At 51.8% G+C, this 22,296-nt stretch overlaps 11 protein-coding genes across 11 annotated transcripts; 4 read left to right on the top strand and 7 right to left on the bottom strand.

The window, feature by feature from the left end:
- Positions 1 to 40: 40 nt before the first annotated feature.
- Positions 41 to 859, top strand: ATNIH1004_009669 (putative dephospho-CoA kinase; the record flags this gene model as incomplete). The annotated part of the gene is made up of 1 exon (XM_033574252.1): positions 41 to 859. One exon carries the CDS (start codon positions 41 to 43, stop codon positions 857 to 859), a length of 819 nt encoding a protein of 272 aa, XP_033422270.1.
- A 1,098-nt stretch (positions 860 to 1,957) lies between these two features.
- Positions 1,958 to 2,556, bottom strand: ATNIH1004_009668 (uncharacterized protein; the record flags this gene model as incomplete). Its single annotated transcript, XM_033574251.1, has 2 exons — positions 1,958 to 2,128; positions 2,188 to 2,556. 2 exons carry the CDS (start codon positions 2,554 to 2,556, stop codon positions 1,958 to 1,960), a joined length of 540 nt encoding a protein of 179 aa, XP_033422269.1.
- Positions 2,557 to 3,033: 477 nt separating this feature from the next.
- ATNIH1004_009667 (zinc-finger domain-containing protein) lies at positions 3,034 to 3,789 on the top strand (the record flags this gene model as incomplete). Its single annotated transcript, XM_033574250.1, has 3 exons — positions 3,034 to 3,381; positions 3,440 to 3,607; positions 3,661 to 3,789. The coding sequence occupies 3 exons, from the start codon at positions 3,034 to 3,036 to the stop codon at positions 3,787 to 3,789; spliced, it is 645 nt and encodes a 214-aa protein (XP_033422268.1).
- A 178-nt stretch (positions 3,790 to 3,967) lies between these two features.
- Positions 3,968 to 4,472, bottom strand: ATNIH1004_009666 (YjbQ family protein; the record flags this gene model as incomplete). Its single annotated transcript, XM_033574249.1, has 2 exons — positions 3,968 to 4,126; positions 4,197 to 4,472. 2 exons carry the CDS (start codon positions 4,470 to 4,472, stop codon positions 3,968 to 3,970), a joined length of 435 nt encoding a protein of 144 aa, XP_033422267.1.
- A 385-nt stretch (positions 4,473 to 4,857) lies between these two features.
- Positions 4,858 to 5,910, bottom strand: ATNIH1004_009665 (DUF4267 domain-containing protein; the record flags this gene model as incomplete). The annotated part of the gene is made up of 2 exons (XM_033574248.1): positions 4,858 to 5,197; positions 5,708 to 5,910. The coding sequence occupies 2 exons, from the start codon at positions 5,908 to 5,910 to the stop codon at positions 4,858 to 4,860; spliced, it is 543 nt and encodes a 180-aa protein (XP_033422266.1).
- An 801-nt stretch (positions 5,911 to 6,711) lies between these two features.
- Positions 6,712 to 8,446, top strand: ATNIH1004_009664 (F-box domain protein; the record flags this gene model as incomplete). Its single annotated transcript, XM_033574247.1, has 2 exons — positions 6,712 to 7,061; positions 7,120 to 8,446. 2 exons carry the CDS (start codon positions 6,712 to 6,714, stop codon positions 8,444 to 8,446), a joined length of 1,677 nt encoding a protein of 558 aa, XP_033422265.1.
- A 121-nt stretch (positions 8,447 to 8,567) lies between these two features.
- ATNIH1004_009663 (glycoside hydrolase family 27 protein) lies at positions 8,568 to 9,956 on the bottom strand (the record flags this gene model as incomplete). Its single annotated transcript, XM_033574246.1, has 5 exons — positions 8,568 to 8,975; positions 9,044 to 9,228; positions 9,303 to 9,605; positions 9,678 to 9,767; positions 9,836 to 9,956. 5 exons carry the CDS (start codon positions 9,954 to 9,956, stop codon positions 8,568 to 8,570), a joined length of 1,107 nt encoding a protein of 368 aa, XP_033422264.1.
- Positions 9,957 to 10,594: 638 nt separating this feature from the next.
- On the bottom strand, positions 10,595 to 14,443 carry ATNIH1004_009662 (putative inositol polyphosphate phosphatase; the record flags this gene model as incomplete). Its single annotated transcript, XM_033574245.1, has 6 exons — positions 10,595 to 10,670; positions 10,718 to 11,385; positions 11,436 to 11,695; positions 11,745 to 11,954; positions 12,025 to 14,338; positions 14,396 to 14,443. The coding sequence occupies 6 exons, from the start codon at positions 14,441 to 14,443 to the stop codon at positions 10,595 to 10,597; spliced, it is 3,576 nt and encodes a 1,191-aa protein (XP_033422263.1).
- Positions 14,444 to 15,097: 654 nt separating this feature from the next.
- Positions 15,098 to 15,818, top strand: ATNIH1004_009661 (uncharacterized protein; the record flags this gene model as incomplete). The annotated part of the gene is made up of 5 exons (XM_033574244.1): positions 15,098 to 15,102; positions 15,158 to 15,344; positions 15,425 to 15,486; positions 15,581 to 15,682; positions 15,737 to 15,818. The coding sequence occupies 5 exons, from the start codon at positions 15,098 to 15,100 to the stop codon at positions 15,816 to 15,818; spliced, it is 438 nt and encodes a 145-aa protein (XP_033422262.1).
- Positions 15,819 to 16,110: 292 nt separating this feature from the next.
- pre6 (proteasome core particle subunit alpha 4) lies at positions 16,111 to 17,174 on the bottom strand (the record flags this gene model as incomplete). The annotated part of the gene is made up of 4 exons (XM_033574243.1): positions 16,111 to 16,438; positions 16,502 to 16,917; positions 16,967 to 17,085; positions 17,147 to 17,174. 4 exons carry the CDS (start codon positions 17,172 to 17,174, stop codon positions 16,111 to 16,113), a joined length of 891 nt encoding a protein of 296 aa, XP_033422261.1.
- Positions 17,175 to 18,542: 1,368 nt separating this feature from the next.
- ATNIH1004_009659 (putative RNA binding protein (Arp)) lies at positions 18,543 to 20,764 on the bottom strand (the record flags this gene model as incomplete). Its single annotated transcript, XM_033574242.1, has 4 exons — positions 18,543 to 19,451; positions 19,552 to 20,252; positions 20,369 to 20,426; positions 20,609 to 20,764. 4 exons carry the CDS (start codon positions 20,762 to 20,764, stop codon positions 18,543 to 18,545), a joined length of 1,824 nt encoding a protein of 607 aa, XP_033422260.1.
- Positions 20,765 to 22,296: the final 1,532 nt, after the last annotated feature.

Below are 22,296 nucleotides of genomic sequence, written 5' to 3'. Positions count from 1 at the left end.
AAGACACACACATAGACACAGACACAGACAAAGATACGACATGCTCATCATCGGACTAACCGGCTCGATCGCAACGGGCAAATCCACCGTCTCCTCTCTTCTCTCCTCCCCACCATACTCCATCCCCATTATTGACGCGGACCTTCTAGCGCGCCAGGTCGTCGAGCCGGGCACGCCCGGCTACAAAGCTATAGTCGAATACTTCGGACCCAGCACGCCGGATCTACTCCTCCCCTTGAAACCAGACACCAACCCTCATCAGCTCCGGCCGCTCAACCGGCCAGCGCTGGGCCGTCGAGTCTTCGGCACTAGCGAGGAGCGCAAGCGCGACCGCATGGTCTTGAACAAGATTGTACATCCAGCCGTACGATGGGAAACCTACAAGGCGCTACTATACTACTACGTACGGGGATACTGGGCCGTTGTTCTGGACGTTCCACTGCTCTTCGAGAGCGGGATGGATATCATTTGCGGCACGGTGGTGGTGGTGGGTGTATCGGATGCGACGGTGCAAGTGGCGAGGCTGTGTGCGCGAGATTCCCATCTGACGCTGGAAGATGCGCAGAACCGCGTTCAGAGTCAGGGAGACGTCCTGGGAAAGGTGCAGAAGGCGGAGTTCCGTGGTGTGGATACCGCGCGCGGCGTCATCGTCTGGAATGATGGCGACAAAGCGGATCTCGAGAGAGAGGTCCAGAAGGCGATGATGGGGATTCGGTCATCGAGTCCCCGCTGGTGGGCTTGGGTGCTTTTGTTGGCGCCGCCGGTGGGAGTCGGTGCCGCTGTTTGGAACATGGCGGTGAATTTTGCGACGCAGAAGAGTTGGGAGAGGAAGGTGAGGGAGGAGAAAGCGAAGTTGTAGTTTGCTTTGGATAGATGTGCATAATGATCTGATATAGATTAATTTAGTACTTCCTGTTGGGATGTTGCTTATATACTTTAGAATTATGAATATTCACCGGAATTGGTAGACCAAGAATATCACCACGTGCAAAGCCAATAATCGCCGCAACCTTGCTTTCTCCCGTCCCTCTCTATCAATCTATCATTGCCAGTCCCCAATCCAGCTCGATCGTCCCCCGATCCAAGGCAATTTATACATGTCTGGTCCTGTCATGGACAGGACCGACTCCTATCCCTGATTCTTTCAGTATCTCTACAACAATCATGTTCTACCCCTGCCTGTACGAATCACGAAACACAGCGATCGAAAAACCACAGAAACCTCGACTGGTGCGTCAAGTCTCTCGGAGAACAGACAATGCGCGTGTTCCTCTCCCGGGGGGACTACAGCCTGGGATGTCTTCTCGAGGAAATAGCAATGTTTCAAGTACCCGTATGCGTGATTTTCTTCTATTCTTCTCTTTTTAAGTATATACTTAGATTCCAGCTAATAGGGTCCAGAATCTATTGATAAGGTGGATATCTGGATTCTCCAGCGCACTAGCCCATATAGTGACTAACAGAAGTAGACAATGCAAAGGCCCAGTGTTACTTCAGCTGTCCCTCCAAAAGGAATCCTGAAACACCCCACCAAACGGTTCCCCTTTGAAGATACCGTTGCCGTCCAACGATCAACCGGTCTCCGCTTCGAAATTGAGAGGCTTTCCCCGGAGTCTAGTCTCTCCAGGTCCGATGTTGTCACGGCCTTTGGCGATGGACGAGATAGTGGGGTTGGAATACAGCATCGGGATTCACTGGCTGCGGCGGACAAAGCCAGTGCAAGAGTCAGTAAAAAGTCTCTGTCCGCTAAAGAGTCCCAGGAGGAACTTCTCGGAGGAAGAGACAGGGTGTAGCGCAGTGACAACGGCCAGAAGTGCTGGCTCTTGGTATAGGAAGCGTCATATGCCTGGCGGTTGCAGTGTCAAGTATCTGTCCATAAACAGCATCGAATGCGCAAAACACCACAACCATAGCAGCCACGGTGAAGCGCGGTCCTCGGACTAATATTAGTGATATGTTAATGCTTCCTTTTCTTCTGAGGCTTAGATCCTCCGATCATCGCCTGACGTCCACCAGATATGCTCGTGAGCTTAGACAGTCTGACCGGCGGGGGATTGACTTTTGATTTGGCCTTTTCGATCATCGAGTCAACATCCCCTTCCCCCTCGTCTCCACCGTTATCAGCGATCTAGAAATCAATTTCTTAGCATGTATGCATCAAATATCATAAATAGATGCAGCACAAACCCATGTTTTCTTCTTCCGCTTGAAATTACCATATGCCTGTCGACCCCCGTAAACCATGTCGTCATCGTCTGCGTCTAGAGAATCCGCCGTAATGACCTGTGGCTGCGGAGCGTACTGTGTATCTGAGCCGAAATCAAGCACCCATTCAGTTTCACCGGCCTCCGCTGCCTGACGGCTCACTACCTCTCTACGTCGGTCCTCCTCCGCGGCAAGGGCGGCGGAAATGGCTTCCAAGTCTGACGATGGTGTAGCAGGGCTATGAGATTGGTGAGGGTCGGTTCGGTGCCGTTTGGGAGTGGGTGGGTTGGAGTCGTCGGTCGATGGTTGTGGGGTGTCATTGACAGCTGCTGAGGCAGCAGCTCGTTGCATGAACTGTGTCTAATTAGTATGTAATTTTATAGAGAAAAGAAAATGAATATATGGTGTATTAGAGAGAGAATAATGAAAAGAGACGCACTTTCATCGTCAATAAACGTGAAGACATCGTTTTTCCTGACTTTGAGTCAGACACAGGGGAGCCTGCCATAATGGCTATTTGAGCTATAGAACCAGCTCTTGTGAATAATCCACCCTAGAGCACACGTCAATGACAATATCCAAGTTCAGAAAACGTAGAAAAGCGGAACAAATTCAAAGCGGCAGAATCAAACCAAATCCAGTAGGTATGCGCAACAGCCGCAGGAGCGCAGCCGATTGGCTCCGCTAGCGGCCGCGCGAGCTCCAACAAACCAAACCAACCAAACCTCACCCTTTGATAATCCCAACTTTCCCTCTTCTCTTCCGCCATCAAACCCCCGACTCCCTCCGCCCATTGCCTCCAATTTCTTGCGACCACGGCTGCCCGACATGTTTGCCTGCGCTCGCAGCCGGATCGCGGCCTCCTCTGCCGCCTGGACCCCGCGGTTTGTCTCCCGGGCCAGCTACTCGACGACTGTGTCTCGTCTCTCGGAGAACAGAATGCAAGCCAACAATCCGAGCCCGCCCACAAAACAGCCCAATGTATCCGCCTCCAATGCGACGCCCGTCGACTCGATGGGATCGTGGGATCTCCCGCTGAAGGAGGACCCCGAGGCTGGCGAGCGTATCCGTGAGGTTCAGGCTCCTAACCGCGCCCGGACCTGGGCGGCCAGTCAACAGCCGCGGGAGAAGGCGATGACTGGGCCTCGTTTCGAGCAGACAATAATGGAATATCAGGTGAGTATTTTATTGCTTTAGAATTGAGGGAGGATGGAAACACTGATTCGAACGGCAGCCCCAACCCATGGCCGCTATCGAACTCATTCACAAGCAGCCCGTTCGCTGGACAAACAAGAGAATCGTCAGCTGTGACGGCGGCGGCGGTCCTCTCGGTCATCCTAAGATCTTCATCAACACCGATAAGCCCGAGATTGCTACCTGCGGTTACTGCGGTCTTCCTTTTGTAGGTTTTACGTCCTCTAGCTATGAGATAAGATTAACTAACGATTGGGTTAGGCTCATGAGCAGCACCGCGCATACCTCGAGTCCCTCCCCGCTACTAGCTACCCTCTTAAACCGACTGGGGATGCCGCCGAAGTGAACGAGACCCAGCGCGTCACCGAGGGAGGATTAGAGCAGCGGTAAAGAAGCATTATGTCTGGCGTTGATGATTAGTCTTGTTTTGAATTGATTCGCACTTAAAGTGCTTGTACAGTTGTTGAATAAAATTCTGATCTGGTAATGGCTGTAGTAGTAATAGTAGTTGTTGATGTATCGTTCAGTGTCACTTCTAGACTACCAATCTTTACAGACATCCTTTGAGTCATGCCTTCTCCCCCTGAATGGTAGCTACCACCTTTCTCGAATGTCGACTCGTCCTGAACTCCAGATACCAAATCCCTTGCCAAGTGCCCGTAGCCAATCTTCCATTGGAGATGGGGATATTCACCGACGCTCCAATCAATGCGGATTTAATATGAGCCTATACCAGTTAACATTCCCCCCTAACATACCATACCATATAAAATAAGAAAGAGGGGGGAAGTAAATACAGGCATATCATCCTCCCCTTCTGCGGAATGCCGATACAGTGACCCCTTCCGGTCGAACGGGGCAATGCGATCCAAGGCATCGCTCATATCTGCGCGTACGTCTTCATCCCAGTTCTCATTCAACGAGAGCGCACAGCTAGTGTGCTGCACGAACAGGTTCAACATGCCCACTTTGTAGTTGCGCAGCTCGGGCAGTTCCGACAGGACGTGGTCGGTGATTAGGTACGAGCCGCGGGAGCGTGAGGGGAGGGTGAAAGTTTTCTGGAACCAGGTCATTTTTTTAGGTTTGTGTAATTTTTTTGTTTTTATTTTTTTCTGGGTTCGGGATGGAAGGAGGAGAGAATTGTGGTGTTGAGGGTAGTAGGATTAGGAGATTGTTGATTTGAGATGTGGGATGGATTGGATTTGGTGGGGAACGACGTCATTGGATTACTGAGTATTCTTTCTTCCTTCGGTTCAGTAGAGTTGATTCATATTGAACGCTGGCAGTTTGATTTGATTATTATTTCTAGTGCTGTCAAGTATGCTGGTCAGTGGGTAGATCTCGAAGATATTGATGAATAAAGCACTCGCTTCCATACGCAGACATCCTATGACATTACTACTGCGGAGTAAACCCTTCTCAACGATACACAACTAAATAGACAGCTAGAAATAACGATCAAAAAGTCCTCCACAAAGCCCAACCCCCAAACCCAAAAAACGCCACCCAGTGTCCCAGCGCTTTCATCTTCAACTGCTCGCCGCCGTACTTCCACACCACGAACCCGTCTCCCAGGCCCACGAAGGCGCAAATAGTCGCTATCGTCGTAACCGCGGTTTCCTGTCCCTGGTACTGCAGGGCGATCAGGGCAATCCCGTAACTCGTCTCGCGGATACCTTTGAGGTGGATCAGCGGCGACACTGCACCTGGACGTGAGGCCTTGCGAGGACTGCTGGTGCCTCCCGAGGACTCATAAGGGAGACCGAAACGTTGGTATTCGTGGGAGGGACGACAGAAGCTGTTGATGCCGAGGGCGAGACAGATGGCTCCGACAAGGTAGGAGGGGAGGGGGTTGAATATGGTCATTTCTTCTTTTTTTTTTTTTTTTTTTTTTTTTTTTTTTTTGTTTGTTTTCTTCTTTGTATTTGTTTTGGGATGACTCACTGGTCTGCGTCAGTGGATTTCGGCATGGATAGCGCTGCTTGCTCACCTGGGTTGGTTGTATACAAAGAATACTAACTACTTGGAGGGTGGATTACAGAGACAAAGAAACAGAAATACTTCTAGACTACTACCACCACAAGAAGGTAATGCTACTACGCATAACCGGAAGAGTTATTCCGCACCGAGACTCCCCTTCCCACATCGTCCAATCGATTACTGTGTTCATCCAATCCTGACCATTTGGGCTTCCCATCCGGCAGGTCTACTACCCGCGTGGTATAGCAAATATGACAGCTGCATGATGCATGAGTCCGGTTCAAGCCAGTAGGTATAGTATACTCAGCGAGAACGGTATCATACTCACTCGACTTCAAATGCATTCCTCCACTTCTCGTAGTCCTCCCCATACTCAATAGAGGAGGGGAAGATCAGACACATATTGCGACCTTCGTCCATAATAGGTGTCTGACAGTACGAACACGACACCTTGGTGGGAGTTTCATACTGATGGGATCGGTTCGCAGCTGAGTAGAAGGTCAAACCGCTGGGACCCTGCGTGAAGGTCATGTCGGATTTATGGAAGATGGCGGCCCATTGGAATGGAGCGCCTGGTGAGTTAGGCTTTTTCTTTTCTTTTTCCTTTTTTATATATGCTCCAAGGGAAGATACCGTGGAGTAATTGACACCCTCGACAGTGGCAGAACTTGACCTTGAGGGGTCGTTCGCGATTCAGTTTATATTGTACTTGACCGCATTGACATTTTCCATGCCATTTGACGGGGCCGAATTCCTCGGGGGGCTGGATGCTGTATGGAGGACGATCGAAGGGGCTGGGCAAGGGCGCTCTTGGGATGTGAGTCATCAAGTGGGTATTCCGGAGGTGAGAGCTGGAACATAGCTGGATTTTAGAGACAAGTGTTCTACTCTACGAGTATCTGTATAGACTCAGACAAATGATTGTTATCTTAGTCAGCGGTCTTGGCAGGATTCCTCCAAAAAGGCATCATAGAAAGCTCAAAGACAGCGTCAAATGATTGAAGAAAGCTCCAGGAATCACCAACGGCGAATGAGAAAGATCGTCACGGTGCAGGAACAAAGAACTGCCATCCATGTCAACAATCCAGATGAGGCAGGCCAGCGGGTGCATGCAGTCACTGTCTGGTCGTCAAATCCCTGGAAAGACAGCGGACATATTACGATAGACACTGCTATTTATACTGCCGAATAACTCCTCACCGTTTGATGGTCTCTGGACATCCTTAGTTGCTTACTACTGGTTAGCTCGTTCTTTATATTTCTTTGGCCCCAACGTTCCTCCCACTTTGCCTTCTTCTTAATCCTCTCCCTCGCTTCCGCCCCCATATCATCATGGGCTTCTTCGGCCGCCTGCGCAGGCGTTCCAAAAGTCTCAGCCGTGCGGGGAGGAAGGGAAAGTCCATCGACGCCGAGAATGCCGTCACTTTCGAGCACAATCGCCGTCACAACAATCCGCTGCCTCCTCTGCCTGTCAACACCACCGGCGCCGACCACACCAAAAAGCTGCCTCCTCTCGTTCTCGCCCGTATTCTCACCCAGGTCTGTCCCCATGCCGCCGATGCCAGCTATGAATCCTCCGAGGAGTCCATGACCGAGGATGGTTGTATGCTCTGTGATATGCGCGACCTGGCCCACTGCGCCTTGGTCTGCAAACGCTGGTTCCTCGAGGCCCGTACCTTGCTGTAAGTCCAAAAAATGGCAGAAGAACTCGCCGGACCCTAACGTCTTGTCTTAATCCAGATACACTCACGTTCGCATCGACCCCGTCCATTACTGCGAACTCGAGTTGGAATTGGCCGCCAAACGAAAACGCCGCTCCTTCTTTGATCGTAACGCCGACCCCATCGATGCTCCCCAGGTGCGTCTCTCGCTGTTTATGCGGTCGGTGCGTCAATCGCAGGGGCTGGGGAATGTGGTGCAGTCCTTACGCATGCCCTACATGACCCGCGAGGCCAACAAGGCCGAGATCGCCCGCACCATCTCCGTCCTGCCCAATCTACGCTATGTGGACCTGCCGGCCGGTATCTACAGTGACGACCCCTCCTGCGTTGCCCTGAAGCAGGAGTTGATGGCCCGCTGTCCGGATCTCCGACGCATGGCCTACCACCACGGGGCCGAGGGGAGCTTCTCTCAGCTGTCCAGGTCGCCGCCCTGGACGAACCTGGAGATTCTGGAATTGTCCGGGCTGCATTTCGAGTCGAGTATCCTGCGGCGTGGTCTGGCCTCGTTCCCGAGACTCCACGACCTGACGCTGGAGGATCTTCCGTGGCTGGACGACGACGCCCTGACCCCCTCCAAGTCCCTGCCCCCATTCCCTGCCGTGCAGCGGCTCACTTTGCGCGATATCCCCAACGTAACGGCAGGCGGGCTTGTCGCCTACCTGTCGATCCCGGCGCATCGCAAGGCCCTGCGCTACCTGACCCTGTCCAACACAGGCGTGCTTCCGTCGACCCTGCATCAGATCCTGTCCTCCGCCCCCCAGCTGCTGGCCATGTCGGTGATCCAGGCGGTGACGCGATCCTTCCCCACCGATCCGGTGCCGCCGATCGCGTCGCGAACACTGGAGTCCCTACACTACGAGGTGTCCTCCGAGCCGGGGCAGTATGGGATGCCTCCCGTAGCGGGGTCGTACTACACGTATCTCGTGTCGTGTCTGATGTCCAAGTCACTGCCGGCGCTGCGGGATCTGTACGTGCGCGACTCCAGCTTCCCCGAGACGCTGCTGCTGGCGCCTCCGCCGCGACTGTTCGGAGGGGGCGAGAGCGGACCGCAACAGCCGGATGGCGTGCTGATGCAGCCACTAAACGTGTACAGCAAGGGACTGGATGAGCTGGAGTGGAACTTCACGCCGTACGAGCCGCCGTCGTCGCACGGCCGACGGGACAGCGTCACGCGGCCGATCAGTCTGCACGACGCGCAGCTGAGTCGTACGTGGGGGGGAGATGCGAGGAAGAGCGTGTTGGTGGGCAACGGCTTTGGCGGGTTCCTGGCTGTGCCGGTGGATGACGAGCGGCCAAAAAGCAGTGGAGGGTGGAAACGCGATAGTCGACAGGATTTGTGGCGGTAGACTTCTGAGTACTTTATACCCTAGTTTGCATTGCGTGTTTAGTTTTAGTTCCTTACGGCATAGCTTGATAGGCCCAATCAACCATAGAAACATACATAAAGATGAAGATGAAGAAGAAGAGTTAACATCTCTGCATAACCACCAACCCAGCAACATCATGTGCCTCCAACTCGACACTATACCCATTCTTAACACAACCCAGATTCTCTCCGGTCCAGATATCCACCACCTCGAACGCGACCTCCTCATGCTGTACCTCCAACAGGGGAATCTCCCTCCACGTCGTCCTGCGCACACTAGTCTGATCCTCCGAATTCAACATCAACACCAACGTACCCCCGACGGTGTCCCCGACGGACGAGGAATTCCCTGCCCAATACTCCGCCGGATGAAGCGGATCAAATGTCCAGTCGGGATTATATCCCCATTTATACGGCGTAGCGGGGGAGCCTACCACTGTGTCCTGGTTGAAGTCAATCAGGTATTTATTCTTGAGGATGGAGAGGTGGTCATTTGATATTTTATCCAACTTCCCTTGGCTGTTAGCTTTATATATACATAGATAGAAAGAAGGGATAGGGGAAAAGGAAGAAGTACAGCGGTTCCAATAATCAAAGGCGACTTCATCGCCGCCCATAATGCGAAATGAGCCCGATTCTCAGCCATTGTTAAATTCCCATTTCCAATCTCCAACATGTCCGGGTCCGGGTGACCCCAGAAATCGACGTCGTTGAGGAGGAAGGTGTTTTCGTTGGCGATTTCAGCGATTCGAGACCATGTTGCTATCCAGCCATCCATTGTTAGCGTCCACCATACATATTTAATACACATATTTGCAAATCAAAGGAAAGAATACACTGAATATCACCCGACATCCTCCACGAATTCCCCGTCTGATTCCCCCACTTCCCCACACCAGCCTGACCCCAGTCACATATTGAGTAGAGGATTGTTCGATTCGCGTGGATCAGTGCATCGCGCATAGCACGATACCGTCGTGCAGTGTTCGATGAAACCCAGTCATATCCATCTGGTGACGGGTTCGAAAGGTTCGGACAGGTGCCGTTGGGAAAGTGATTCCCGTTTGCGCTATCAGGGACGCAGTAGGTATATTCGTCTGTCCAGTTGGATGGGACGCCGCAGTTATCGTATTTTAAATCTATTGATTAACATTAACCATCCATCCTACACTTCCTATAATACAAGAAGGGGAGAAGGGAGGGAGGGAGACAGTCAACTCCCCAATCTGCAAAAGCCTGTGCATCAATCGTCTCGTAGCCTAGACTAGCTGGGTATCCAGCGCAGGTTTGGGTTCCGGCACCTATATTATTATATTATCAGTATACATACATATACGTATACCTTAGGTATAGAGGGAGGGAGAAATACTACTATAAATCCCCACCTTCAATCCCAAGCGATGAATCTCCCCTGCAACACCATCAATCCCATGTGGGAATTTCACCGGATCAGGAATCATTCTCTTCGTGGAGGGGTCTCGTATACCCATCATGGACCAGCAGTCGTCAACTATGCATATGCATGTGCATTAGTATTTATCTTGTGTTAATTTTCCACCACTCATGTATCAGGATACAGCACCGGAGGGAGGAGAGGGGAAGGGTACTGTTAATATATTCGTAGCCTAGATCCTTCAATCCCAAGTCTACCACTTCTCTCGCGGCGGTCAGAATCTTTGTGGAGTCGATATTGCAGCCGAATGCGTTCCAGGAGTTCCAGCCTAGGGCTGGGAGTTTTCCCTATATATTATATTCCAAGATTAGGTTGTATCTTTATCAGATGATGGATGAAGATATACCACGCCATCAGGTCTCTCGAGTCCTTTGGCTGACATAGAAAGGAGGCTGAATGTAAAGATGATTAGACTCATTGTATTGTAGTATTCCACTGAGGTTGACAGGTTGAGTTTGAGAGATGGCTGGGAGGGTTGCATTTATCTATTATTTATGACTATACTGTACATGAACACTAGCCAAAGTCCGTGTCAAAAAAGGAAATCAATAGTCTGCAAGTGTACGAATCTAGCCACGGCGAATCCAGTATATACACCATTAATTAGTATACCCTCTATCCATCATCATACATGTCTATCGTGAATCATTAGTCATACATATACCATCCGCTAGGCTAATTGCCAGTTCCCATGATTAATGCTCGTGCTTGCTGAGCATCGGTTCCAAGTACGCCGATGAGGTACTCGATACTACATCAGTCAGCTTCCATCGCTTTATACACGTAACATAGTCCTACCTTGCTTCCGACGCCAGTCGCCGTTTTTCCTTGTGGAACTCCTGCTGGCAACTCTCCCAGGTCACTGCCCGTTCCTGCTGTCGCACTGTCTTGACCCGCAACTTGAACGTGGCACTGACCGGCCGGTGGTCCGACGCTCGCACCTCATGCCGTCGGTATTCGAGCTGCTTCACCCGACCCAGGCCCCGGTACAGAACCCGGTCACACCATGCCGGGGACCGCTTCTTATCACTCGAGTCGTAGTCGTCCGTCCCCACGTCATACTTGTACGTCGGCGCGAATGTGATCGGTGATTCGTTGAAGGAGCGGAGACGGAATCCCGGGTTCTTGCGTCGCGACGCCAGCAGTTGATCCCGGTCCAACAATTTGGTCAGGTTGTTTTGTCGAATCGCGTCGATGATCACGTTGCGTGGGATCGAATCAATCCGGTAATTGAGGTCGCCGTTAATGATACAAATCTCATGGTCCATGATCATCGACCCATCCCCCCCGCTCACGAAATGATCCGCTCGGGCGGCCAGACTGCTCTCGAGGGGTAACGACTCTGCTTCCAGGATAGCAGCGATGTCATTGTTGCGGTGCGCCGTCTGCGTCTGTCCCGCAGCCAGGTGACAGTTCACAAAGCAAAGGGAACTATCGTCGAGCACGAAGCGAAGAATAAGCGCACCCTACAAAATTTGTCAAATTCAATGACGTTCAATAAGGACAGGAAACCTACCTTGTTTCCATGCAACCCGCCCATGCCTCGCTTCACCTCCGCGGCACTGACATTCTTGATGTGTTGTCTTTCTTTATGTTTCACGAACACACACGTAAATAGACCGATCAAATTCGCACTGTGCAAAAGGACGTACGACTCTTCCAGGGGCATGCAGTCATTGATACAACGAGTCAAATGCTCCATCCAGACACGATACTGGCGGCTCATATGATCCCTTTCTCCGCTCTCTTTTTTCTTGCTTGACATAAGCAGGCTCTCTGCATCGAATTAGCATCTCCGAAAAATCCCTGGGATTAGGGCACGTACTGGCTGTGATTTTCTTGTTTTCAAGATCCACAAGTTCCTGAAAGCCAAACACCAGAATCTCCGGTGGATTCTCGGGATGGATTGCTTCATGTATGAACGTGGACGAGCGTACGGTGCCAGGCGTAGAAGCCCCGGCGTTCCAAGTCACGACCGCGGCGCTGATCTCACGGAAAGTGCAAAACTCCACATCTCTCTGTTGCATCCGCGTTTCTACCCGGTGTTAGTACAGTTCTAGATCAGAGATATAGAGTAATACCTAGCCAGTCATCTTCAAGCATACCATCCCAAAGGCGTACGCAGTTATCAGTTCCGAGAGAAGTCACCTGTAGCCGATTCATGGTCCACACACTGCTAGAGTCAAGCAAGAACCCCGACACCGGGCTATCATGTGCTCGCCAGTCCTTCATCACCACCCACGGGTTCTTCCTTGTGTCGTAGACGTAGATCATACCAGTCTTGTACCCCGCCCAGAGGTAGTCCCCGACAATGCCGAGGCAGTTGATCTTGTAGACACTCACATTGACCACCGCCAGACATGTATAATCGTGAGCTGAGTACACTGTGACCTTACCGTCCGCGTGTCCAAGATACACACGGCCCCCATCCTTGGTGGCATACGCACCAGACGTCACATCTCCGGAATGCTGCGAACCGAGCGGTTTCTTGAGGACTTTGAACGTCACATCGTCCCGTGCGTTTGGGCGATATACATGTACCTCCTTGCCCGTAGCCAGCCACAGCAGATCTCCCACCACGATCGAAAACGTGTGTCCCCGTGTTACTCGGTCATAAGGGTTGTGGTAGCTATACTGCAGGTTGGGCGTCCCTGTCTCGTCCGGAGGCCATAAAAGCAATCTACCCTCGTCGTCCAAGGTCCACATTTCCTTCTTGTGCCGCAGAATCTTGATAACTTCCCGTCGAGATGGGTATGCTCGCGACGTGACCACAGACTGCGTCGCAATGTCGACCTCAATGAGTTCCCCGCTGTTTGTTCCCAGCCAGAGTCGCTGTCCCTCATCCTCCAAGCCCGCGCCAGGCTTAAATGCCAGGGACACGCACTTGACCGTTTCCCCGTGACTAAGGCTCATAATTTGCTCGCCAGTTGTCAGGTCCCAGACCCTTGTAATGTAGCCGGTTGTGCACACATGCTTGCCGCAGACATCCATAAGTCGAGTATCGTATCGGGTAGGAATTTCTTGAGGGCCGGTTTTCAAGAGCGGCGGTCGTCGATTGCTCGTCGAGGTATCGGGGTAATCTACGCGGAACACTGACTGCTCATCCGGAGCTTGCTCTTCTTCGCTTTGGGCCGGGATTGGGCGAGCTGGAACAGCCGGAGTGGGTGGTGGTTTAACCTCTCTGCCGAATGACGGCTGTCGTTGGACACCTCCGGGCGTTTGAACTTCCACAGGTTGATTCTGACGTGATTCTTGTCTGGGGAATGGTGAGGGCTGGGCTGAACTGTCCCCAGGTTGTGGCCGGGACGGAGATCGAGGTCCTCTCCGCGCCACCGACGGGTGCCGAGGTGGTAGACCAGGAGGCTCTTGGGGGCTATCAAGATGCAGCCGCTGGGCCGATGACGGAACGCTTGTGAGCGTGTCTGGCTGCATGGGGACCCTCCGCGGAATTTCCACAATCAACGGTCTTCCCTCCCTAGTCGACTCTGGTCGTCTCAAGGAAAAGGACCGTTCCGATGCACCACGGGAACCAGGCGCCACTGAAGCAGATGGTCTCTCCATATCAAAGGAGCGGCGACTTGGAGGTTCAGGCACTGGTTGTGGAGACCAGTGCGGGGACTGCGGACCCCTGGTAAGGGGCGCCGGTTTCGACGATCCTTTCTGAGGACTATCTGGTGGCGTACTAAAAGGTGACACTCGCTCCTGCGAAGGTGCTCGCCCGGGTCGGGGAGAGAGGGCGCTCCCATCCTGAAACGACAATCCCGCGGGTTTGGCGGGAATCTTAGGCTTGCCCGTGCGGTTCGCGGGCGGAGGCACGGAAGCGCTCTTCGTCTTTCGATCCGACGAACTTTCACGCGAGGCCGTCAATGAACCAGGACTGCCGGGGGAAAGGTGCGCCGTCTTCTGTTCCGATGGAACCGACGACGGAAAAGTGGGCGTGGTCGGACGGGTCAGACGGTTCAAGGGGACGGGCGGGGGAGTCGGCCTGGGAGGTAACGACTCACGCGACCTATTTGGGGGGCTTCGAGAGACGCGAATATCTTCCGGATGGTCTAGTGATGACCCCAGTCCCCTCGGCGGAGACCGCGGCGAGTCTATGGTCAACGTCGGAGCCAGTTGCGGTGACGAGGGGAAGTTCATCGACATGGGCCTGTTATGGCGTAATCCAGGAGATCCACTCGGTCGCGGCGGGGTCCCATTGACGCGGTTCGTCTGCTGGCCATTTTGAAGATCTTCGGATTGGTTCCAAGGGGACCGTGGGCGCGGTAGGTCCAGAGACGTCCGGGAGGAGGAGAAATCATCACTGGGTTCAGGGGTTTTCAGGAATGACGAGGAGTCGCGCGGACCATATGGCAGGGCGGATGGGGATCGGCGATGCGAAAGATTCTCAAAATGGGATAGAAGAGAAGACACCGGTCTCTAGGAAATGAAGGTCAGTCGGCGGGGAGTCGAGCGGGTGGGAAACGCAGGACGTACAATAGGAGCATTATCTGTGCTGTCTTTCTCTGTGCGGGTTCCGTCCATGACCACGACAAATTAAGTGGTAGGAAGACTGATTGAAGCGAAAGACCATAGGAATATGAACTAACTGGGGGGAACGAAGGAAAAGCGATGGCGGAATCCGACCTGTCAGGAAGACAGACAGACCACCTATGGAGTCCGCGGAAGCCCACAAGGGGCAGTCAAGGTGAGTGTGGCGGAGCTTAGGCGGGCGTTAGGAACAGGTGGGCGGATGGAAGAGCCCATCAAGGTAAGGACGGAAAGGAGAGGAATAAGTTGATGGAGAGTAGTACAAAGGACGTGCAGGGGATTCGGAGGAAGAAAGAAAGACAAGAGAGAAAGAAGTGAGGGAGAGAAAGGGGAGATGAGGAACAGGGACGGACTCCTTCTCTCCCCCGTCTGTAGATCTTGCCGATGATATAGAAATAGGGGCAGAGGATCAGAGAATCAGAATCATCGGATTCTACTAATTATTATCAGACAACTTCCTATCCTCCAATCAATCAGATCACCCTCCAGATTAATAAATAACCGATCGATCAATAGTCGAGGCATAATTATTTTTAGCCTCCGCCTTGTCTGAGAAACGCCGCGACGGTCCACCTCTCTACGTGATTCTTCATTCATTCCACTACTATTGTTTCCCTGTCCCCCTCTGCCTTGCCTCTTTTTCTCATCATGTGGTATGTACCAATATTTCCTCGATTCAATCTTAACTAACAACCAACCAACCTGCAGTAAACACATCCTCAACGCGCAAGTCGCCATTCGATCTCCTTGCTGTGAGCCCTCCTACATCTCTATCTTCATCCTCCGACCTCAACCTCTAATCTCGGTCAAATTCAATTCAGGTCGGAAATGGTTTGACTGCGCCGAATGCCACCAGGAACAGGAATCCCATGCCCTCGCTAAGGCTACCGAGATGGTACGCCCGGACAACCTTTGTCTTTCCGCACACGCTACATCCAGGACCGATTTCTAATAGGCGTTTCGCTTCGTATTTAGGTCTTCGCCTGTAAAAAGTGCAAGAAGTGTTTCCGGAAGGATGCAGCAGAGTTTGAAGAGAGGTATGTCTCCTTTTTTGTTAAATAAAAAGTCTTTGAGGCTAGATAGTACTCTAGAGTACTATTCTAAATTTCGTGGCTGATGTTTCGTCTCCAGTGATGAATATTGCCCTCATTGCGATAACCATTTTGTGATCGATGCTGTTACGCCGAAGCCCGCGTTGCAGGTGGAGGGTGAAGATGCTCGGATCGATTCTAGGTATTTCTTTCTTCTTCTTGGAAGTAACGACAGGCTAACCCGGGATTTCTGTAGAATGCTCAAGGATGATCGGGTCCGTGGCCACGAGGAACGCTCGCTCTTTACGCTCCGGGATACGTCGGATCATCTGGGATAATAGACCGCCGACGTTCGATAACGTCGGTTACGATGATATGATATGATGCTGCTCTCTTTCTCTATCTCGCCAGCGTATAGCCTTCCTGGTTAGATTATACTTTCATAGATATCCAACTTCGCATATATGTCGTGCTACGTAGCGGGGTTAAAGAAGATGGTGTTATTTTTCGTTACGGAACCCTTCGATAAACGATTTCCAGGAATTAAACGCAAAAGTATAGTCAAATCCATAGGTGAACATAGTCGTAGTTCTCTAATTACCGACATTCACCCTCCGCCTCTCCGCGCATCTACTCTCGAGACGACTCCCCGCCAGGTCGCGTTAGAATGGCCGCCGTCGTAGTACCAGTCCGACCCGTCTTCTTCTTGGCCGCCTCCTCTTGCTTCTCGGTCTCTATACTCTTCACGTATGACTCGATCTGATCTTCCGGCAGCATCTCGATCGTCTGACCGGGCGACATGATCGCCACCTCGATGTTCTTGGCGCCCGTCTGCACCACCTCCAGCAGCGACTTGATGGTAAGCTGAATCGTCTGCTCACGGTCCATATCCTCCTGGTGATTACGCTCCAGGAATTCGCGGACGGTCTTGCTAGAACGGCCAATAGCATTTGCTTTCCTAGAGAACCCAGAAACCCCACATTAGCCAGGGACGACTTATATTACAAAACAGACAACATACCAAGCAGAATAGATACCCGACGGTTCGGTCTGATATAATCTAGGAGTTTTATCATTGGGATCAAACCCCACTATAAGCGTACTGATACCAAAGGGTCGAACGCCTCCGCTCTGCGTGTATCGCTGCTGCACACCGGCAATGTATTTGGTGATGTATTCGATGGACACGGGGTCCTCCACTGTCAGACGATGCGACTGGGCCTCTAACCGGGCCTTATCGATGAGGATGCGTGCATCGGCATTCAATCCGGCAAAGGCAAGGACGGCATGGTGGTCCACCACGGCGATCTTCGATGGTGTGATGCGGGTATCTTGGAGCTTTAGAGCGGAGCGCTTCTCGCAGCCCAGTACGACAATGTCTTTGCCTTTCACGCCCACAGCACAGGTACCTTTGAGCCAGGAGAGATGGCCGATGAGCTATCTCAAATGATCCGGGAGGGAGGGATTTGACATGGATCTTCCTTACCTCTCTTGACAGCTTCCATGGCATATTCCACTTGGAAGACGTGCCCATCAGGGCTGGGGGAAGATGGTCAGGGTAGGGAATACGTCGGGATGGGCAAATCTTGGGTGCATACCTAAACACTGCGGGATTGTCAGAAACAAGAGACAACGTCACAGGCACGAGGTAGCTTAGCTGTCTTACCTGAAAGAGCTCGGTCGTATCCGGACATAGTGGGCGGTAGGGGGGTCGATTAAGAAAGGGATAAAGTAGAAAGGCACAATTATGAACAGAACCTCAGCAAGGAACCTAGAGAAAGATGCAATGCGTGGTCAACGGGTCGTAGAATGCGGAGAATGAGAGAGGTCCGTCTTGGGATGACAGAAGGTGGACGCGAGTCCTGCGGCTGCCTCCAGAGCTCCCTAGCGCTTGGCGCGCGGCTATCCACTCCACCTCGCCATCTTCTCTAGGAAGGCCATACATCGTGGATATCACCATTGAGGCATAGCACAGCCTAGAGTCAATAAATGGATAATTTGGAGTGGAGTCCAGAAGCTGAGTGTCTCGTAGAACATGTTGGCTCTGGAAATCCCCCTACATTACCACTCACTATACCAGAGTCGGAACCCAATATGGCAAGAATTGCCATAGGTAGTACAAATAATAATAGAAACTAGTCTAACTCTAAGCTCTGTCCTATGCAGAGAAACATTGTTCACACATCGACTTCGCTTGCAAAGACATAGTATCAGGTGAAGCACCAGAGGAACAATACTGGAAGACAGAAGATAAAGGAGGCAATAATAGTAGACATCAAAATATTCATATTGCACTCACAATTCCCAATCCCTCACATATCCCAAATCTGTCGTTGCCGGCGGAAATTTTGCTGGCTCAAAAGGAATCCCCCAACACCCCAACAGAGTCCGTTCCATTGTATCCCATCCGTGATCAATACCATGATTCTCCAATGAATCCTAGTGCCAAAGAGTTCAGAGATGAACTGAATAAACAACAAAACAAAAACAATCTAGTAAAATGCAATGTCATGGCTGGGCCCACCAGCCCTGGCCATATTGCGATCGACGGCAAGAGACAAAGGAAAAATAAACAAAAAAAAAAAAAAAAAAGGGCTCCATCTGAGATGCACAATAATGACATGAAAGTGCAAACCTCGTCCTGACCGAAGGAAACACCGTAATAGTCCATCCCAATCAGGAGGGGAATTGATGTATGAAATCGTCCACTGTCCATCTGTCCGGACGACCTTCTATACCTTCAAAACATCGCTTCCAAAGACGCAATAGTAAAACAGACCGAAAGGGTTCGACGTAAAATAAGGCTGCCAAAGAGGAGACCAGAAACAAAACTGGGGCAAAAAAAGGATCCAATCCGATGAGACGACACGCTACCGGCCTGCTCCTCCCAACCAAATGCACCTGAACTGCAGAATTCCCTATACAAACGCACATTCACGAATATCAATCGTCACATATACCAACAACCCAAACCTTCATATGGACAAATAAGTGTGCGGAGCCTGCCATGAAAACAAATGGTACAGTCCACCCCGGAGTCTATCGATTACACGGCGCAGCGCTTAAGCGGGGGACTTGTTAGCACCCGTTCCGTTGCGGCGAGAGTGGCCGTCGTCCCCAACGGTCAATCCTCCCAGCCCAGTGGAAAGGAAGGCAAACGGGTCATTTGCACCGTCATTCCCGTAGAAGGCGCTATTCGAAGTAGCGTGGTCGGCTCCGGAGAAAGCGGCCTGCGTGGCTGGGTTGGCAAACGAAGCCACCGAGTGAGAGGCATTGCTAGAGCCATAGGCAGCATTCATCTGACTCATGGGGGGATACGCGCCTGGTGCGTTTCCAAGACCGGAGGGCAAGGCATAGTTGCTAGGGGGAGCACCGAACTGCTGGCTGAAGCCACCAAAACCACCTGCAGAAGAAGTGAAGGGCCCTGGTGCGGGTGTGCTGGTCATCGAGTTAGGGCCCATGCCGAAGCTAGATGGAGGATCCATGGAAGATGGGAAAGCAGAGTCGGCAACGACAGCCGCCCCAGACCGAGGAGCACCGCAGCGCAAGCAGTTGATATTCTTGGCGAAGTTATGGTAGCCACATCCCTCAGAGCCACACTTCCAGTCACCGGCGCGGAATGGAACCACACCACCACTGCCGCCCATGCCGCGGGAGTGGCCCATACCATGGCCATGGCCCATGTGCGGGGGCATCATCGATGGGGGGCCATAGCCGTAGGCGCCGTATCCCATCGGGTCGGGGGCAGCCGCCATGGCCGGGAAGGAGCAACGGAAGCAGGCCGTGCGGCGCTGAAAGTTAGAAAATCCACACGAAGGACAAGTCCAGTCACCGGGCCGGGGGCGGTTTTTAGACGGTGGGAATGGAGTCAGGATTTCCGCCGCACGGTCAAGAACACGGCTAGAAGAGGGAGAAACCTCGATAGCCTTCTCGTTCAGAGCGCGACCATTCATACAGAGACTCTCGGCAGCCTGCAAACCAGCACTGTCAGGGTTCAAGTCACACGGATAACAAATTTGAATTCAAAGTTACGAGGGCCGCAAAACAATTACAAAAAAAAAAAAAACATACCTCCTCGTGGGACGAGAAAACAGCAAAGCCAGTGCCTGTTGGCTTGTGCTGGTCCGGCGTGCGAAGAGTCCAAAAGGCAATCGGACGGCCACCAAATTGGGTGAACCAGCTCTCCAATTCTGACTGTGTGGTATCGTGAGGAAGGCCGCTCAAGTGCAGGACCTTGCTCCGTTCCGTCAAGAAGGCACGAACATCCGCTCTGGCGTCCATGGGTCGGGTCATGATCTCGGGGTGTTCGTGCGGTGGCTGAGACTTGCGGATCAGCCCCCGGAGCACGCGAGCCAGAGTGATAGCTTCCTCCATAGCCCGTCGAGGCGAAGCGGGCGCCAGCGCTTGCAGGTGGAATGGAAGGTTGTGTTTGATAGGGGCGGAGGTCTGAACGGGCTCAACTTCGAGGGCAGCACAGATGTTGGAGAGAGAGCTGGGGCCAAAAGGCAGAGACTCTGGATGGTGAGTCTGCCATCTCTGATATTCGGTTCGAAGATCAAATGTCCGAGAGTGTTGGAGGTATGCAGGCAGCACCACCGCCTTGTCTCGGGCCTCCCGGGGCAGCTGCACACGAAGGTCCCACGAATCCAATGTCACAAAGGCAAACTCCAGGTTCTTGAGGTGTTCTTCTGCGAAGGCGTCAAAGCGGGTTATGGCATCGCGGAAAGAACCTGCCGAGCGGACATGCTCCCATGTCAGAGTTGTCAGACTCGCTATTGGAGACCGTCAGCCATTGAACTAGCAGACCGATACATCCGGAGGGGAGGGGGGATGGAACAGGGAAAATGGAGGCATTGGTTGGGTAAGTTCGAGGATTGTCTGGACTTACTGCAGAGAGGCGTAATGGGTGTATTGACAGGCTTGACGAGCACGCTCTCACGGTGCAACTAAACAGAAGAGGCCGAGTCAGCAATGACATCGAAGAGAAAAAAAAAAAAAAATTTGGAATTTTTTTTTTTTTCTTGTTGGTCGAGTCGGAGGGGTGTCTCAAAAAAGGTCGAAGAAAAAGGAGGGGAAGAGGATCGCATTTCCAATCGACAAAACCGTTGAATCAAATATGCCCACCTACCTCCTCGCAGGTTTTGGTATCCAACAAGATCCACCCCAACTCAATCACCTCTGCGGAATCCTTGGTGACGTAGACGCCATGTTCGTCGCAGGTGGTTGCGACGTGGATGACGATGTAGCGATCCAGCTTAGGGGTGGGAGCAGAAACTGTTGCCATCGCTCCGATGTCCTTATTTTCTTGTCCTTGTCTGTTTATCGCTGCTCTTTCACGCCCAACGGAGCGGCAAGGGAGGGAGGGAGGAGGGGAGGAAGAAGAGAGGGAGCAACGGGTCGGAAAAATAGTGCCTCTGAGCAGGACAGACAGACGCTGCCTCACGACCAAAAAATTGACCGCCGTGAATCAAGAAGAAGCACGGGAGGGAGAACGGGGCGAGGAGGAGGGAGAGGAGAAAAGAAGAAGGGGAAAGAAGGAAAGAAAGAATCGCCCAGGCCAGGATGGGAATCAGCAAGAGGAGTTCGTTTTCTGGTGGAGCGTCGAGATTAAAAGAAAAGTTTCGGTTTGAGGGGAAAGGAGGCGGCTTGTTCAAGGTCAGTTCACTGGCAATGGGGCTAGACTTGGGGACAAGCATTGACAATCATGGCGATGGAGGGACTGGAGAGCTGACTTCTTGCTTCACTATTATTATGGAACAGGTTATTGCTTTCGGTCTGTCTTTCTACGATTAATGGCGATGCTGATGAGTCGCTTTCATTAATCCATACTGCTAACAAGAGGAATCTTACATGCCTCTGCTACCTTTAAGATACTAAGTGTATGGGCGCCGTACGGGTTTTTTTACCGGGGACGTTCGACGATTCAGTTGTACCTACGGACGAGAAGGGTTTCAAATAATGTGCAAGACAAAATTGACATGGTCAGGAACACTACTCGAGACCCTTCCTAGTACTGGTTCTGACGGTCTTCCTGGTCTTCATCTGAGGGCAATTACCCGCTCACCAAATTTTTTTCTTTTTTGCCTCAGAGATCCTCGGTAGTTGTTACTATTAGTAAACCATAAGAAATCAGGTCCCAGGAGGGAATAGGAGATGATTCAGTCCCATGTGGAGGTTGACAATACTGTAATGTACAGTACGTACTTCTGTCACTGGAAGTGTGACTGTCAAGTCGGGATTGGGTTTATCACTTCATGCTCCATCTTGCAACTTTCGCCAAGATCACGAGTGTAGGAATTCATCACCTAATTAGTAGTATGTACCTCAGGTAGCATGGATGAGCTCAGAGTCAATTGCAGGATACCAATCAACTTAGTCCATCCAGTCAGGTCAGGTCAGGTCAGGTCCACCGAAGGAAAGAAAGAAGCAGGGGAAGAAAAGTATCAACAACAAAAAAAAGAAAAAAAAAATCAAGAGCCCAGGTTCAGGACGGATGGGATCCATCCATCGGTCTCGCATGGATCCAAAAGGACGTGGCCCTTGCCCAGTTTGCGGGTCCTTATTGGCTGCAGCCCCGTGAATGGGTCAGTTAGTGTATTTTAATCCCACAGGCAGAACGGTTTTACAGGACCAAAAAAAAAAAAAAAAAAAAAAAAGACAGACAGAGAATTAGAATTGTGAGGACGATACGGAGTACCACTTTTGTAAGAAACATTTACATAGAGACTCAAAATCCTTTATTTTCCGACCAAGATACGTCATAGTCTCGATGGATGTGCATATCTGACTGATATCATTGGACTGGATAGTTACTCC

The sequence above is a fragment of the Aspergillus tanneri genome (assembly GCF_003426965.1).
Source record: "Aspergillus tanneri strain NIH1004 chromosome Unknown AapTan_5_pilon_pilon_pilon, whole genome shotgun sequence".
Lineage (NCBI taxonomy): Eukaryota > Fungi > Ascomycota > Eurotiomycetes > Eurotiales > Aspergillaceae > Aspergillus > Aspergillus tanneri.
The sequence above is the reverse complement of the archived record's forward strand: the minus strand, read 5'-3'. Positions and strand labels throughout refer to the sequence as shown.